Raw genomic sequence first — 16272 nt, forward strand, 5'->3', positions numbered from 1 at the left:
TACATCACATTTGCATTCTAATTCCACGATTCTACTCATTTTAAGGATCCAAATATAACCAAATATAAAGTTTATCAATAGAGGACAAGTACATTTATCGAAAACAATGCTAGGCAACAGGCAATATGTCTATAATATGTCTATAAGCTATCATCCTCCTCTGCATTAACTATAAGCACTGGCATCATTACATTATGACTGTGCTTCCAGCTAAAGGCTCGTACGGCGCGGAGGGCCAGCTCCACACAGTGATAGAGAAGAGTCCAGAGAGCAGCCCCACCACAAAGCCCCGGCAGGGTGGAGGCTTTCCCCAGCCCCCTTCCCCTACTGGACCCTCCTCTGGATCTGCGGGCCCCATCCCTCAGTCTGGCCGGCTCATTCTGCCCATGGGCATGTACCCCGTCCCCCAGCTTGATCCCCACTACGCACAGATGCCCAGCGCCAGCCACGGGCCGGGCTCCTCGGGAGTCGACCCTGCCCTGGCCAAGGAGAGCGGCCGACAGCAGCAGGCGTTGCTGCAGGGCGACAGAGGGAGGGAGGAAGGAGCAACGAAGAGGCGGAGGGATGGAAGGATGTCAGTGCCAGAAAACAGATACCAAAACAATATTTCTTCTTCACTGTACCAGTATTCCTCTTCTTCAGCATCTGCCTCTACACAGCTCATGCCTCAAGCACACGAAGCAGACAGGTGACTTGTATGCTGATATTTCAACCAACAGCTGTATTCTGAGTGTCATCACTCGACCAGTGGCTTTAAAGAAAATCGCAGCTGAAGTTAGTTTGAGTATGTTCCCAAAAGTTATATTTTTGACTTTGTGGCATCTAGATGTGGTGGGGCATCTCAGATGCTAAATCGGTGTCCTACACCATGACAGCTGATTTTGCGTATGTGATTCTAGAATTAACTCAGTCTTCTACTTCTATCAGGCCTCAACAGGAAGAGTGTGGCTCTGAACTCTCCACACACCAATTGAAAACTGCTGGAGAGGAATCGGAGGACCAGACAGGAGCCCAAAGGCCTCCAAACCACCAGGGACCTCACAGTCAGAGCTTCGAAGGGTCCCATGCTCATACCAGCCAGAAAACCCACAGCCAAGTGTTCCAGGAACGGAACCAGGATTCCCATATTACCCACATCCAACCAACTGCTGGATTCAGGCCCCCATCCTCACAGTGGAGAGAGCCCTGCACACCTGTCCAGTCCAGGGGGGACAGGAGCAGGTACACAGGGATGAGTGTTGTTTGACATGCTGAAATCATTTCTGATGATGACTTCACAGCAGTTTGAGAGCACTTTGTGAACCTCCGTTGGGCCGCATTCAGCAGCTCCACAAAAATACCCAAAGAATTGTGAATGAAGGAATGGATGAGTTAGTCCAAGAGTTTTTTTTTCTATCAAGAGGTCTAAAGGTAATTTGCGTCCTGCTCAGTGGGCTTTGTGATTCTTCCAGCGGTAGAGTCTGCGCTGTGGCGTTCCTCTTCTTAGAGAACGTGTGCTGTTATGAGGCTGAAATGACCAACAAGACATTTCTTGTTATATTGGGTTACACAAGTCCTGTAACAGACAGAATCCTCGCAACTAGTCAGAGTGGTTCAACGTGGCCTAAAAGAGGCTCAACGCATTGTTAAGGAGTCTGGCAGCCAATCCAATTTTGAAACAACCGAAAAATCAGATTTAGATTTATCTTTGCCTTTATGAAATGCTTCTGGCCCGCGTCCAAGACAACACAGACTCACAGCTTCACCTGCTACTGGCGTGCTCCAGGCAAACGCAGTGCCGAACCCAATGCTGAGACTGGTCAACCTTTTGCTATTAGATGATAGCCAATTCAATTTGAAACATCTGTAGAGGAGGTTGGTTTGGCATTAGCATCACATCTCCATATGTAAAAGCAGCTTCCCGACAGTGAATGGTTAGTTAGTTCACACAATGGTTGGATGTTTTGGATGTATGTATTGGATTTTCCCTCCTTTACTTACTATTTGCCCTCCACTTTTCTCCCCCTCCCTCCCTCCACTCAGGTCAGTGGACCAGGCCAGCATTCATTCAGAGCCAATGGCGTCCTCCAGGCTCGCCCAGGCACAAGCACCTCCAACCCAGTTACTGGTTCACCCTCAGGTTCTGTATCCATCCGCCTCCCAGCCTCATCCCCGTCACCTCAGTGACTCAGCAGCTCTGCAGTACCAGCACTGGGACCACAGAGAGCGGGACAAAGACAGAGAACACCCGCTGACTCGTCTGGAGATCGCCCTAGCTGAGGTTCAGCGGTGCGACAGCCCCAACAGTGTCATCTCTTCCAGTAGCCTTGGCAACAGCAGCTTTGGCGATGGCAGCCAGGGACCTGTCCGCAGCCTCTCTGTCCTGGAGAAGGTCAGTTGTTTCGAGCGTCGGGAGCGCACCGGAAAGCAGCGCAGTCACAGCACTATCAAGGCACCAGACAAAGCCAGCCATGCGAGGGTAACTGGAACAGACATTTGTTTGGTTACCATGTGTTTTTGATGATTCAGCTGAGAAGCAAATAATGAACTATCAGTCATTTGTATTGTGTGTAGTAATAAGCACCACTCAAAAGAAAAAATAAGTTTGTGTGGATTTTTTGACTTACCACAAAAGATTTGACTCATCCCAAATGTGCCTCCTAAATTAGAAAGTCTTGATCCTTGCTGGCTGTGATCCTGCCTCACTAATTTATATGTTCTGATTATGAATTTAGATGACTGAGAAAGGCCGCAGCTCCCCCTGTGGAGCAGATGACCTCAGAAACATGCTGGAGAGAAGCAATAGCAGGACCAAAGCCCACAGGACCATGAGCTACAGAGGAGGCAGCAGCGAACACATGAAATACAGGTAGAAGAGTTGTGGGTCATTGATAAAACTATTTAAATGTATAACTTAAATTGTCTCCATAAATGTTATACGAACTGTATTTATCACAATTTCAGCCTATATGGCCACATTCTATTCATATCCACAGTCATTGTGTTCCAAATTGTTGTCCAGGAGCAAATACATTCATTACATATTTATTAGATTTTGTGTCTGAAGTCCTTTCAGATTGGCTATAGTCAAATTGAGTCACATAAACTGAACTAAACTCCCTGTCTGTGTGGTGTTCAGGACCCCAGCAGATCCCAGTTCAGCTCTCCAGAGGAGCCGTAGCACCTTCCATTTGGACGAATCCAGGCAGGACGAATGCAGGAAAGACTTTCCTCGGACACAGGACATCCAAGAGATGTTGGGCTCCATGCAGGACACGTCCCTCAACAGGTCAGTCTTCCAACAGATCAGCGTCCTTCTGCAAGTCTGCCTCCTCAAACAGGTCAGATTCCTACAACAGAGTCTTCTTACAGGTCAGATTCCTACAACAGAGTCTTTAAACCGGTCAGATTCCTACAACAGACCAGAGTCTTCTAGCAGGTCAGATTCCTACAACAGACCAGAGTCTTCTAGCAGGTCAGATTCCTACAACAGACCAGAGTCTTCTTACAGGTCAGATTCCTACAACAGAGTCTTCTTACAGGTCAGATTCCTACAACAGAGTCTTTAAACAGGTCAGATTCCTACAACAGAGTCTTCTAGCAGGTCAGATTCCTACAACAGACCAGAGTCTTCTAGCAGGTCAGATTCCTACAACAGACCAGAGTCTTCTTACAGGTCAGATTCCTACAACAGAGTCTTCTTACAGGTCAGATTCCTACAACAGAGTCTTTAAACAGGTCAGATTCCTACAACAGAGTCTTCTAGCAGGTCAGATTCCTACAACAGACCAGAGTCTTCTAGCAGGTCAGATTCCTACAACAGAGTCTTCTTACAGGTCAGATTCCTACAACAGAGTCTTCTAGCAGGTCAGATTCCTACAACAGACCAGAGTCTTCTAGCAGGTCAGATTCCTACAACAGAGTCTTCAAACAGGTCAGATTCCTACAACAGACCAGAGTCTTCTAGCAGGTCAGATTCCTACAACAGAGTCTTCAAACAGGTCAGATTCCTACAACAGAGTCTTCAAACAGGTCAGATTCCTACAACAGACCAGAGTCTTCTAGCAGGTCAGATTCCTACAACAGACCAGAGTCTTCTAGCAGGTCAGATTCCTACAACAGAGTCTTCTTACAGGTCAGATTCCTACAACAGAGTCTTTAAACAGGTCCAGATTCCTACAACAGATCAGAGTCTTCTAACAGACCTGTGCCTTGAGTTTCTCTGAGCCACCCAGATAATGGAAACTTGTCTCTTCACAGATCTTACAGGGACTCTTTGAAAGATGCCCAGTCAAAGGTCTTGCGGTCGACCTCCTTCAGAAGGAGAGACCTTAGCTCCGCAATCAGCCCTTCAGCTCCTGCAGCTCCTTTTCCCTTGTCCTTCTCCAGTAGCCCCCGGACTCCACCTGCCAAGTACCAGTCCCTGGAGAAAAAAGGCCCAAAAACCATGCCCAAACCACAGGGCGTTGTTATCACGCCACAGTCACCGCCACCGGTCATTTCCCTTCACACCCCGAAGGAACGTCACGTGGTCAGCCCGGAGACTCAAGGCCCGAGCCCACCAGCCCTCCCCAGTGTCCCGCCAGTTGGACCTCCTCTGGTGCGGATCTGTGGCCGCAAGCGTCTGACAGTGGACCAGAAAAAGCGATCATTCTCGGAGCCAGAGAACATGAACAAGGTCGGAGTTACAGATGCAGAGACTGCTGCCCTCTTCAGGCGTGGAGGAGGTAAATATACTTTAGAAAATGCAGCTCTAAAAACAGCTGTGGCCCTCACACACTCAAAAGTACTTGGTACCTACGGCACATCTCAAATACACACAACTAAATAAAACAATCTAACTGTAATAACAACTTAATTATTTTGTGGAAAATGTCTGGCTAACCTAAAACCCAGCTCATGAATAATGTGGGATAAATGTGTAGACAAGCATATGACTGTTGTACTGTTACTTTTGTGTTGTTTCATGTCATAGTTGCAATTCATCTAATCTAAATGAAAATGAAAAAAGGCAACTAGATTAAAAAAAACATCTTTTTTTGATCTAGTTTTTAATACAAGGGGCTGTATGCTCAGCTAGGTTTTGGTAGAATGAGGCTGGGCATGGACCAAAGGACACAGAATGCATCTGTAACCCCAAGTATTGAAGAACCAAAGCTAGCATCAAAGGCTACGAAATATTGATTTAGTATCCCATACTTCTGATTCAAATCAGAATTTTCGCCAGTGTTTTATTTCTGAAAGGTTCTCGTATAACTGCTTCATGTTGACAACCTTAAACATTGATTCATTTGAGAAGCTCGGCTTCAGATGTTTCAACATGTTTGCTTTAGTAAGTATCAAGAAAATTATCTTTTTGGTATTGGTACAGAATCAGGGATTACCTTCCACAACGGTATTGGAGCTGCAAAGACTACCCAGCCCTAAAGAGAACCAGTGCTTTTTCAAAGTATTTTGATGGAAGCTTTGGCATCATTCGTTGGATATCTATTATGGCCCATAGACACATCTAGAGTCTGCTTTGACCCTGATCTCCCTGTCTGCCAGAGACCAGCGTGGCAGACCGGCGGAAGATGTTCGAGCTTGTGGCGAGCCGCTTCGGGGGAGGGGCTCTGCAAAAAGCCACGTCAAGGCCCGACTTGCGGCAGCTTCAGCACGATGCTCTGGCTGAATACATGGAGAGGAAGAGAAGCGTGAAAAGAGACAAGGGAGGACAGAGGAGTGGACTGAGGCCCCGTAGTGCATATCTACAGCCTGAAGACAGCAACTATACAGGTGGGTGGAGTGAGGGGTTGGCGGTTTGATGGGTAGATGAAGAATAAATGGGAGGTAACTTAAATATTTAAGTGATAGATTGAGTGGAACAAATTGATTAATCACTTTTTTTGTTTATCCCATTTCTCTCTCTCTCTCTCTCTCGCTCTCTCTCTTTCCTTCTCATCTCTCCAGTCTCCTGTCACTCAGACACCTTCAGCCTCTCCTCCAGCTCCAGCCTGCTCTCCCTCCAGGACTCCGGGGCAGATCGAATCTTCTCCTCTGGGGAGAGGCGTCTCTGCTCCACCCTCCCTCCTGGAGCCGAACAGCGGAACCTCCAGTCCCACCTCTTCTACCTGGACAGGGCGACCATTCCCAGGGCTCCGGACCACCAGCCTCCCGGGTAACCAAAACCAAACCAAACCCGGCTTTAGGGATGTCAATTTGGGTCTGTCAGTTGGTCGCTCCACCACTTTGGTCCAGACCATACTATATATATATATGTATTTTGGCACAGAAATTCACACTCACCAGACGATGAACTGTAATACCGTACATTTAAAAATGAAGTTGAATTATTCCAACATTATTACAATTGAATAACTTAAATAACTGGTTTCTACTCCCAGTGCTCCATCTCCTGAGCCCAAGGCCCAGATCGTGCAGGATATCAACGGTGAAGCAGGGCTCAGCAGAGAGAGTCCGTCCTCCAGCAGAGACCTGGACCTGGACCCCCTCCAGCTGGCCGCAGAGCCTCAACTCAACCTGGGACTGTGTATGCAGCTCAATGGGGCTCTGCAGAGGACCGGGTCAGCTCGGGGCTCTGGGATGTCGGCTTCCGCTGAGGATCTCCTGGAGAGATCCGAGGAGAGACCAATGACTCCTCGACACCACCGCTCACGCTCCTCCCCCGCAGTGGAGAGCCAGGTAACACATTGTAGTTGATACAAGATCAAGAAATTAAATAATCAGAATTTGAAAATGAGTTTAATGTGAGTGGTTGCCTGTTGTAGGTGGTACCTGGTAGTTTGACCCAGGAAGTGGCCTGTAGGACTCATAACATCCTCTTTACCAATGTAAAAATGACAACCCGCCATTCATCACATCAGTTTTATATTTGACATAAAAATCTCTCACAGCTCTCTAATTACCATTTTGTTTGACGACATTTTGCCGTTGAGGGACATTTGGCCCCGAGTCACACAGGAAATACCCAGAGTCCTCAGAGTTTCCTGTGAGGTGCCAGGGTGCCGGAAACGGCTGCTGGGCACCGTCTGATGTGGACGATAGCAAAGATAACGCGCACACACACATACATTTACAGAGGACTTAAAGGATGAACATGTCTTTAATCTCCATCAGTGATCCCAGGAGGTGCTGTCACATAAACATCATTACACAGTCTGTCCTCTTACTTTCAACACGGGGTCCTCACAGGGATGTTTTTAGGCTGAGCAGCTGACCGTGAATACACACATGTCCCTGAACACAACAAGGACACACATTCAAACTCTTTTGCTGTATTACAGCACACTTGGGAGATATAATGCTATGCGTAGTCTTTGATGGAGAGGAGCAGTGGAAAGTTGAGTTTCTTCTTTAATGTGCAATGTAAAACTGTTTGATTGCACAGACAAGTTCAAGTGAGAGCTGAAGTGGTTAACCCAGGGGTCGGCAACCCGCGGCTCCGGAACCACATGCGGCCCTTTAGCCCCTTTGTTGCGGCTCCCTGAGGCAAATAAAATATATATATATATATATATATATATATATATATATTATTATTAGTGGACAATCTTTCAAAGGGAACACCTCTTATCTTGGAGTTTGAGGCGATACTGTGTCACTGAAAATCTCAAATGTTTTAATATTGTTGTAACTAAAATGTGCGTCACATCCTGTTACGTGGCTGTGAAGCACCTGTCCCTGCAGCTGGCTAACCATGATGGGCAGAGCCCCGCCCTCGGTAAACTGTGAATGGATCAAAAAAAAGAAAAAGAAAAGTCATAATAATAATATCTCCACCAGGTGTGTTCGAGTCCAGCCTTCATTCCATGGCATCCCTCTCACTGCATTCTCTATCTCTACTGTTACTAACAAATAATGACAAAATGCTCCAAAGAATATCTTGGGTTTAAATGTCTCTCAGCTTTTCCTCTGTAAGATTTGAGCAATTCCACAAAGGAAATTCAACTGCTCACCACTTTATGCAACTACTATGTCATTTACTTTGTTAAATGAATATTAATATACATTATTGATACCACTCCACATGTGTTTGCACTGATTGTAGCACGTGGGCATTTAGCTGACTTTTTAGCGTAGACTCCAGGAAGTCACCGCGCCCGGCCGACTCTTGGTTCCTGCCCGTAACTCCAAACCACAATTTGTGGTCATAATTAAGAAATGATCCCATCCATGAATAACACATTAGCATGATACCTATATTATCATAGCTTACAGGGGAGTAAATCAGGAGAAAAAAGACGGCGACATCACAGATGGTATTGTTGATTTGTGTCTCATGTGCACTAAATTACTTTCATGATAACTATATTGCATCGTTATCACATAGTTTTTATCACATTGCTGTCTCCAGGACAGATTAGGTCAGAATAAACTTATTGGATACACAATCATAATCACAATCATACACTGTAGTGTGGACGTAGTCCTCAGGACGTCCCATTGGTTTGTGGTCTGCTGTTTTTGAAGCCTCTAGTTCGGCATTTTGGAATGCAGCTTTAACACATGAAGCATGGACTTCTATACAACCAGAGGAGTCGCCCCCTGGTGGTCAGTAGAGAGAATGCAGCTTTAACACATAAAGCATGGACTTCTATACAACCAGAGGAGTCGCCCCCTGGTGGTCAGTAGAGAGAATGCAGCTTTAACACATAAAGCATGGACTTCTATACAACCAGAGGAGTCGCCCCCTGGTGGTCAGGAGAGAGAATGCAGCTTTAACACATAAAGCATGGACTTCTATACAACCAGAGGAGTCGCCCCCTGGTGGTCAGGAGAGAGAATGCAGTGTTAACACATGAAGCATAGACTTCTATACAACCAGAGGAGTCGCCCCCTGGTGGTCAGGAGAGAGAATGCAGTGTTAACACATGAAGCATAGACTTCTATACAACCAGAGGAGTCGCCACCTGGTGGTCAGAAGAGAGAATGCAGCTTTATCACATGAAGCATAGACTTCTATACAACCAGAGGAGTCGTCCCCTTGTGGTCAGTAGAGAGAATGCAGCTTTAACACATGAAGCATAGACTTCTATACAACCAGAGGAGTCGCCCCCTGGTGGTCAATAGAGAGAGTGCAAGTTTACGGCTCTTCCACATTGGCTCCATGTCCTGATCCAACATGACTCCATAAGGAGATGATGAACAAACAGACGAGCTCTCTTCCTAAAAGACCGAACTTTGTCTGTGTTTCAGGACTTCCCTCTAAGTGATGTCGGGATGTTTGGGGTCTTTGTCTCTGAACCCGGACGTCGCCCTCTGGTGGCTGAGGACAGGTACGTCACATCTTCGTTCAGACTCACAAATACGGCTGTCGGTTCAAATCCCCAAGCAGCCTTTTTCCCCCTTGGGGTTCTCACAGTTATTCATCTGTCCCTCCCCGTCATCTCATTTATCATGTTTCTCAGTTCAGGTCATAACACCTTATTTGCATATATATGACAAGATGAACTGTAAACTGTAGGTAGATCAAAATGTCAATGTGTGTCTGTGTGTGTGTGTATGGGTGTGTGTGTGTGTGTGTGTGTATGGGTGTGTGTGTGTGTATGGGTGTGTGTGTGTGCGTGTGTGTGTCTGTGTGTGTGTGTGTGTTTATGTGTGTGTGTGGGGGGGTCTGTGTGTGTGTGTGTCTGTGTGTGTGTGTGTGTGCGCTTTACCTAGTTCAGCTCTTTGCCATTTTTAAACCAACTGTGGCCTTATGAGTCCATGTGCCCTGCTGCTGGCACCTCAGAGAGAGAGAGGAAGGAAACAGGACATGGAATGAGGGAAAGAAGGGGATCATCAGGAGGAGGTGACACAGAAGGGGAAGAATGGAATTTAGGGAAGGAAAAATGAATGAGGGAGGCAGATGAAGCAAAGTGTTAAAAAGGAGGAAGGGAGTGAGAAGAGGGAGGAAAGAAAAGATGGGATCACAGAGGGAACGTAAGGATTGGGAGGTGACAAGAGAGACCGTCTGGTATTGAATTCCATGCAGATTTGCAACAGAAGAAGGAAGGATGGAGTATCTCTTGGTATGAAAAGAGGAGAAGAGAGGAAGAGGAGAGGAGGAGGAAGCAAGGTTAGAAAGGAGACAAGGGAGTCAGGGGTCCAGATGATAGGAGAGAAAGAAGCAGTGAAAGTCTAATGGGAGGGGGGGTGGGGAAAGGCAAGAGTGAGGGCGAGGAACGAAGAAGAGGAGTCAAAGAAGGGAGGAACTGAGGAATTTCAGGAAGAAGAGAAAAGTCACTGGCACAGACACAGAAAAATAAACAAAATACCGACTCCACTTAGAACCCTCATAACGGTTTGCTCTCAAAATGAAGGTCAGAGGTCACTTCAGGGAATCTGTGTGCATGTTTACTCAATCTGTCTGGTGTCTCCTCCTCCATAATCAATAAAAGCAATACCACTGACATTTATTAGCTTTTCTCAAATATTTTTCTCTGTGGCATTGTCTTTTTTGATTTTATAATATTGTCAGATGTTGCGTTTTTTGTCTTTGTACTTTAGTACTACTCTAGTTAAATTAAATGTGTACTTCTCTCTGACACAGCCGCACTTTCTTTAATTCTTTCTTTATCTTTATCTATACTCCCAAAACAGTCTGGACCCCTTCCAGCCTGAAGGAACTTCAGGTGAGCAACATTTAAAAACAAAGAACAGCACAGCATAGTTATCATGCAGTGTACTTGTGGTCTCCTTATGAAAGCATGTGCAGACTAGTTCACTTCAGCCAAGGAAGAACTTACTTATCTGGCTTTTCTATTTTGATTTATCATCAATGTTTAGTATTATTTAACAGATGCAAACCTGAGTAGAGGCCATACACAAAATAAATTACACGTTATGTTTAGTTTGGCTTCAAACTGTCATTATCTGGGATTGGTCTCAGGTCACTTGGCCTAGTTTACACCTTTTGGGACCCATGGAATCATACTGTGGTTCTAACTCAACCCCTTCCTTGTGTTCTGATCCTAGACCCAGGCCTCTCCCATACACCTGTGACCCGTAGGGAGCGACAGAGGAACAGCGAACGCCAGCGGATCCACAGCACTTCCACTCTGGCGGCCTCCGTTGGCCTGCCCTGCCCCCTCTCCCCACCTGGAGCTCAGGACAGAGGCAGCACTGGGTGGCATGCTAACGAGAGGCTGAGCCAGGCCAACCTGGATGCCATCACCTTCCCAGGCACCCCGCAACCCTGTACAGGTGACGATGTTGGCAGTAACACTACTGGTCACAATGAAACTCTGGTGACGGACAGACAAACAAGACACAGTTTGAGTGACCCCAGCACATTAGAAGACACCGCCAAGGACACGTACAGAGAGAGAGCCTCTAGTTTAGAGATGATAAGAGGGTATTCTGCAGAAAACGGGTTAAAACAAGTTTTGCCAGCAACGCCAGCACAATTTCAGCGTGCATCCCCATCAAACAGGAAGGACAGCAGGAGCATCGCGTCGTCTCCTCCCCCATCCGCCCATCCGTCCATTCCCCAGCACCTGTCATCTCTGAGAATCTCTGAGTCGAGTTTCTTCATCTCCATTGACCAGCAGCAACCACTAGAATCCTCCATAGGCCTATCGCATGAGGACTATGATGAAGTCTTCCTCCAAAATCCTCTGCCAATCAAAGAGACAAGCATCTTGGAGGACTTCCCTCCTCCTCCTCCTCCTCCTCCTCCTATTCCTTCTCCTCCGCCCCTCGAATTGGAGAAGGAATCTGCTGTAGGAAGGTGTGTTTTACAACTTTTTAATTTTTTTAATTGAAATCTAATCATTATGGACCTCTTTTTAATTTTCTACTTGTTCTTTCTCTTTTTACATTTCACTGTTCTCTTCGCTGTATTCAGTCCAAGCATGGAGGTCTCAAACACCTCCACTATTCCCAACAAGAAGTCAACCCTCCACTCCCCTCCAATGTCTCCTTCCGATGTCAATCCTTCGCCTATGCCCGTTCTCCTTCCTTCCATGAAGTCACAGCTCTCCACCATAGCCTCCATCACCACATCTACCACAACCGATGACACCCTAGGTCTTGAGTACCAGCCCTTACCCAAGAGGGAAAAGACATCTGAAGAGTTAGGAGTGGAGGCGCTGGCCCGGCAGCTGGTGGGTACCTGGTGTCAGGAGTTAATTTGAAAAAAGATTGCTGTACCTAGCTCCAACTCTACCTTTGTTGTAGTACCTAGTTCTGACTACCTTTGTCGTAGTACCTAGTCCCGATTCTACCTTTCGTCGTAGTACCTAGTCCTGACTCTACCTTTGTCGTAGTACCTAATCCTGACTCTACCTTTGTCGTAGTACCTAGTCCTGACTCTACCTTTGTTGTAGTACCTAGTTCTGACTACCTTTGTCGTAGTACCTAGTCCCGATTCTACCTTTGTCGTAGTACCTAGTCCTGACTCCACCTTTGTCGTAGTACCTAGTCCTGATTCTACCTTTGTCGTAGTACCTAGTCCTGACTCTACCTTTGTTGTAGTACCTAGTTCTGACTACCTTTGTCGTAGTACCTAGTCCCGATTCTACCTTTGTCGTAGTACCTAGTCCTGACTCTACCTTTGTCGTAGTACCTAATCCTGACTCTACCTTTGTCGTAGTACCTAGTCCTGATTCTACCTTTGTCGTAGTACCTAGTCCTGACTTTACCTTTGTCGTAGTACCTAATCCTGATTCTACCTTTGTCGTAGTACCTAGTCCTGACTCTACCTTTGTCGTTGTGCTCAGTTCTGACTCTACCTTGATCAGTGTACTTCTCCCTCTTCCTTTGCCATGGTACTTTCTTCTGAGGCTTTTTTTTGTCTTTGTACAGAGTTTAGACTATGCCTTAGTTATTCTAACTTTGACTAGTTCCAACACTATCTTTGTCGTAGTACCTAGTTATGACTCTACCTTTGTCGTAGTAACTAATCCTGACTCTACCTTTGTTGTAGTAACTAATTCTCACTCTACCTTTGTCGTAGTAACTAATCCTGACTCTACCTTTGTCGTACTACCTAGTTATGACTCTACCTTTGTCGTAGTAACTAATCCTGACTACCTTTGTCGTACTACCTAGTTATGACTCTACCTTTGTCGTAGTAACTAATCCTGACCCTACCTTTATTGTAGTACCTAGTTATGACTCTACCTTCGACATAGCAACTCATCCCGACCCTACCTTTATTGTAGTACCTAGTTATGACTACCTTGTTTGTAGTACCTAGTTATGACTCTACCTTTGTCATAGAAACTAATCCTGACCCTACCTTTGTTGTAGTACCTAGTTATGACTCTACCTTTGTCGTAGCAACTACTCCGGACTCTACCTTTTTCGTAGTACCTAGTGCTGACTCTACCTTGGTTGTAGTACCTAGTTCTGACTCTACTTTGTTGTAGTACCTAGTTATGATTCTACCTTTGTTGTAGTACCTAGTTATGATTCTATCTTTGTCGTAGTACTTAGTCCTGACTCTACCTTTGTTGTAGTACCTAGTGCTGACTCTACCTTGGTTGTAGTACTTAGTCCTGACTCTACCTTTGTTGTAGTACCTAGTGCTGACTCTACCTTGGTTGTAGTACATAGTTATGATTCTATCTTTGTGGTAGTACCTAATCCTGACTCTACCTTTGTTGTAGTACCTAATCCAGACTCTACTTTAGTTGTAGTACCGAGCTATGACTCTACCTTTGTCGTAGTACCTAGTTATGACTCTACTTTGTTGTAGTACCTAATCCTGACTCTACCTTTGTTGTAGTACCTAATCCTGACTCTACCTTTGTTGTAGTACCTAGTTCTGACTCTACCTTTGTCATAGTACCTAGTTCTGACTCTACCTTTGTTGTAGTACCTAATCCTGACTCTACCTTTGTTGTAGTACCTAGTTCTGACTCTACCTTTGTCGTAGTACCTAGTTCTGACTCTACCTTTGTTGTAGTACCTAATCCTGACTCTACCTTTGTCGTAGTACCTAGTTCTGACTCTACCTTTGTCGTAGTACCTAGTTCTGACTCTACCTTTGTTGTAGTACCTAGTTCTGACTCTACCTTTGTTGTAGTACCTAATCCTGACTCTACCTTTGTTGTAGTACCTAGTTCTGACTCTACCTTTGTTGTAGTACCTAATCCTGACTCTACCTTTGTCGTAGTACCTATTCCCGACTACCTTTGTTGTCGTAACCAGATCTGACTCCTACTTTGTTGTCAAACATACTTTGATTCTTCCTTTTTCATTGTATCCAGGTGTTGCAGGACAGCTCTCTGTTGCCCCTCCTGGAAACCTGGGGGAGTAAATCCACTGTGGAGCTTATGGAGGAGATCTTTCCAAACAGATCAGAGCAATCACCAAGGCAACGTAGGGGCAGTAGGCGATTTGATTACAGGTAATTCTGTCATGTGTTTTGCCTTTGAATATTCTTAAACATTTCCTGTGACATTTGAAATACACTAAGATACTGAGATTTAATATCAACAAAACACTCCTCGTCCTTTGTAAATATTCCCCTTTATTTCATTGACATCAAAGGAGTTCTTGCTGCTGTTCACCAACAGTGCTGGTTTGTTTGTGATGTAGATAAGAATAATTTCCCAACTTCACTCAAACTCTCTGATGATTGCTACTGCAGGACAATGGATTTACAGATAGTGAATTACAACAAGCGAATACACATCATAGACTGATGATGGAGTTAAAGGAAGATCACTCTGGATTTCCTGAACTATTTTATGTAACACAAGGAGAAAGACCTTCATGTTGAGTGTGTTTATCCGCAAGACCAAAAGTGCAGAAAGTGACCGAAGGATAAGATAATTGGTTTGGGAAAAGAACTTCCTGTAAACCAACATTTGTCATTATTGTTGTGTTTGCTGACAGCTTCCTTCTCCTATCTGCTGCCGACACAGAGAAGAAGCATCACAAGCCTCTGTTGTCCCTGCATGGAGGCCTTTATAGTCAGTGACTTTGTGAATGTGTTTTGATCTGTTGGTGAACATGATGTTCAGAGAAGGCATGCAATCATCATTTTAGTGGCATCATTTTAGTTATATGTGGTGCCAAGTGACCGCTCAGTGTATTTCCAGAAACTAAAATCGAGCAAATATACTTTTGGTTCAGACAATAAAATCAGACATGGGGATGACAAAGTAAAATATATTTAGTTTTGTGGCTTTGTTGCAAGGTCATGGCATAGGTCATACTTTAGGTTTAACCTTGGATGAAGGAAGATGACGTCCCCATTCTTAACCAACCAAGGGAACAGTCATCAATGAACAGACCACCAGGTGTATTTGAAGTGCTGGAGGTCTGGAACCAGTCCTCCAGAGACCAGACAACCCTACTCCTGCGTGTCGAGAGTGTGTCCAACCACAATGACTGTTTCATTAAACTTCACTGCACAGGTGGATCAGAGAAGAACTGTGGATTCATAAAAATAAAAAAAACAGCACTGGTCTTAGTGGTAAGGCCCACTGGTTAAAGGTTTTGTTGTCTACATGATTTTAAAAAGTATCTGTCCAGAGGATAGATGTGACTTGTTTCTTTATGGTCCTTCCTTCTTACCATAGCATATGAATGTTTGTTCTTTCTCTCAATTCCATACTGACCCGATACATATCAGAGTGACAGGTGGAGATCTGGCTTGCTTCTGGTCTAAACAGCTGAACAATGCTGACACCTAGCTGCCAGAGTTGGTATAACAGGATGTACCTGTAAAATACACCGTCAGTGTGAACTTTTATCGGGAACTTCTTATAAAAGTAGGCTCCTCTGCATCTCACTGTCTTTCCTTATATTCATTTTTTTATTGACTGAATATTAAAAGGTTTAAAAGTCTGAAAGGTCTTGAGGGAAACTCTCGATGAGTTTTTAAACTCATTGTGTATGAAGGTAGTCAAACTCCAAAAAAACGTCAATTTGTTACACATAAAATGAAACTGTCACATGTCTTATTTCTATAGTCCTTTATTACATCTTGAGCATGTCTTTTTATCTCCCTTTAGCTTGGATTCTTTTGTTCCTTTTCTCTTAATTTGTTTGTATGTTTCTCCCCGTATTTTCCTTTTTTCCTGTTTTCGTTGTCTCAGTTATCTTACTCATCTTCTAAAACAAAAGAAAGACAGATCTTGAGGAAATGTCATAAGAAAGAAACATCATAAATGATAAATAATGTTGTTTCCTCCAAGGATCCAAGATGGCGTCAGTGACCCTGGTCAGAGCACAGCGACGGATCGAGGGAAGCAGACGGATCTGGATGAGGAAGAGAAAGACCTCAGCACCACGAAGGTAAAAAAAGTGTATACTTTGAATATGAATATGAATAATAATTTAGTTAACATGACATAA

The 16272-nt window shown here is 44.9% G+C and overlaps 1 protein-coding gene across 7 annotated transcripts in view; it reads left to right on the top strand.

Annotated features, from left to right (window-relative positions):
• shroom3 (shroom family member 3) overlaps positions 1 to 16272 on the top strand; it is a 65025-nt gene that overhangs the window by 45642 nt on the left and 3111 nt on the right. For 5 of the 7 annotated variants that reach the window (XM_034546786.1, XM_034546791.1, XM_034546789.1 and 2 more), the window contains 15 exons: positions 211 to 688; positions 928 to 1221; positions 2023 to 2458; positions 2715 to 2848; positions 3119 to 3268; positions 4240 to 4706; positions 5527 to 5754; positions 5929 to 6136; positions 6363 to 6660; positions 9175 to 9254; positions 10561 to 10592; positions 10936 to 11689; positions 11807 to 12065; positions 14175 to 14314; positions 16113 to 16212. In XM_034546786.1, the coding sequence (XP_034402677.1) occupies positions 211 to 688; positions 928 to 1221; positions 2023 to 2458; positions 2715 to 2848; positions 3119 to 3268; positions 4240 to 4706; positions 5527 to 5754; positions 5929 to 6136; positions 6363 to 6660; positions 9175 to 9254; positions 10561 to 10592; positions 10936 to 11689; positions 11807 to 12065; positions 14175 to 14314; positions 16113 to 16212 (4058 nt within the window). The remainder of the gene's footprint in view (positions 1 to 210; positions 689 to 927; positions 1222 to 2022; positions 2459 to 2714; positions 2849 to 3118; positions 3269 to 4239; positions 4707 to 5526; positions 5755 to 5928; positions 6137 to 6362; positions 6661 to 9174; positions 9255 to 10560; positions 10593 to 10935; positions 11690 to 11806; positions 12066 to 14174; positions 14315 to 16112; positions 16213 to 16272) is intronic. The other 2 variants (XM_034546788.1, XM_034546787.1) reach the window with 2 other exon arrangements.

This window comes from Cyclopterus lumpus, chromosome 12, assembly GCF_009769545.1.
Source record: "Cyclopterus lumpus isolate fCycLum1 chromosome 12, fCycLum1.pri, whole genome shotgun sequence".
Lineage (NCBI taxonomy): Eukaryota > Metazoa > Chordata > Actinopteri > Perciformes > Cyclopteridae > Cyclopterus > Cyclopterus lumpus.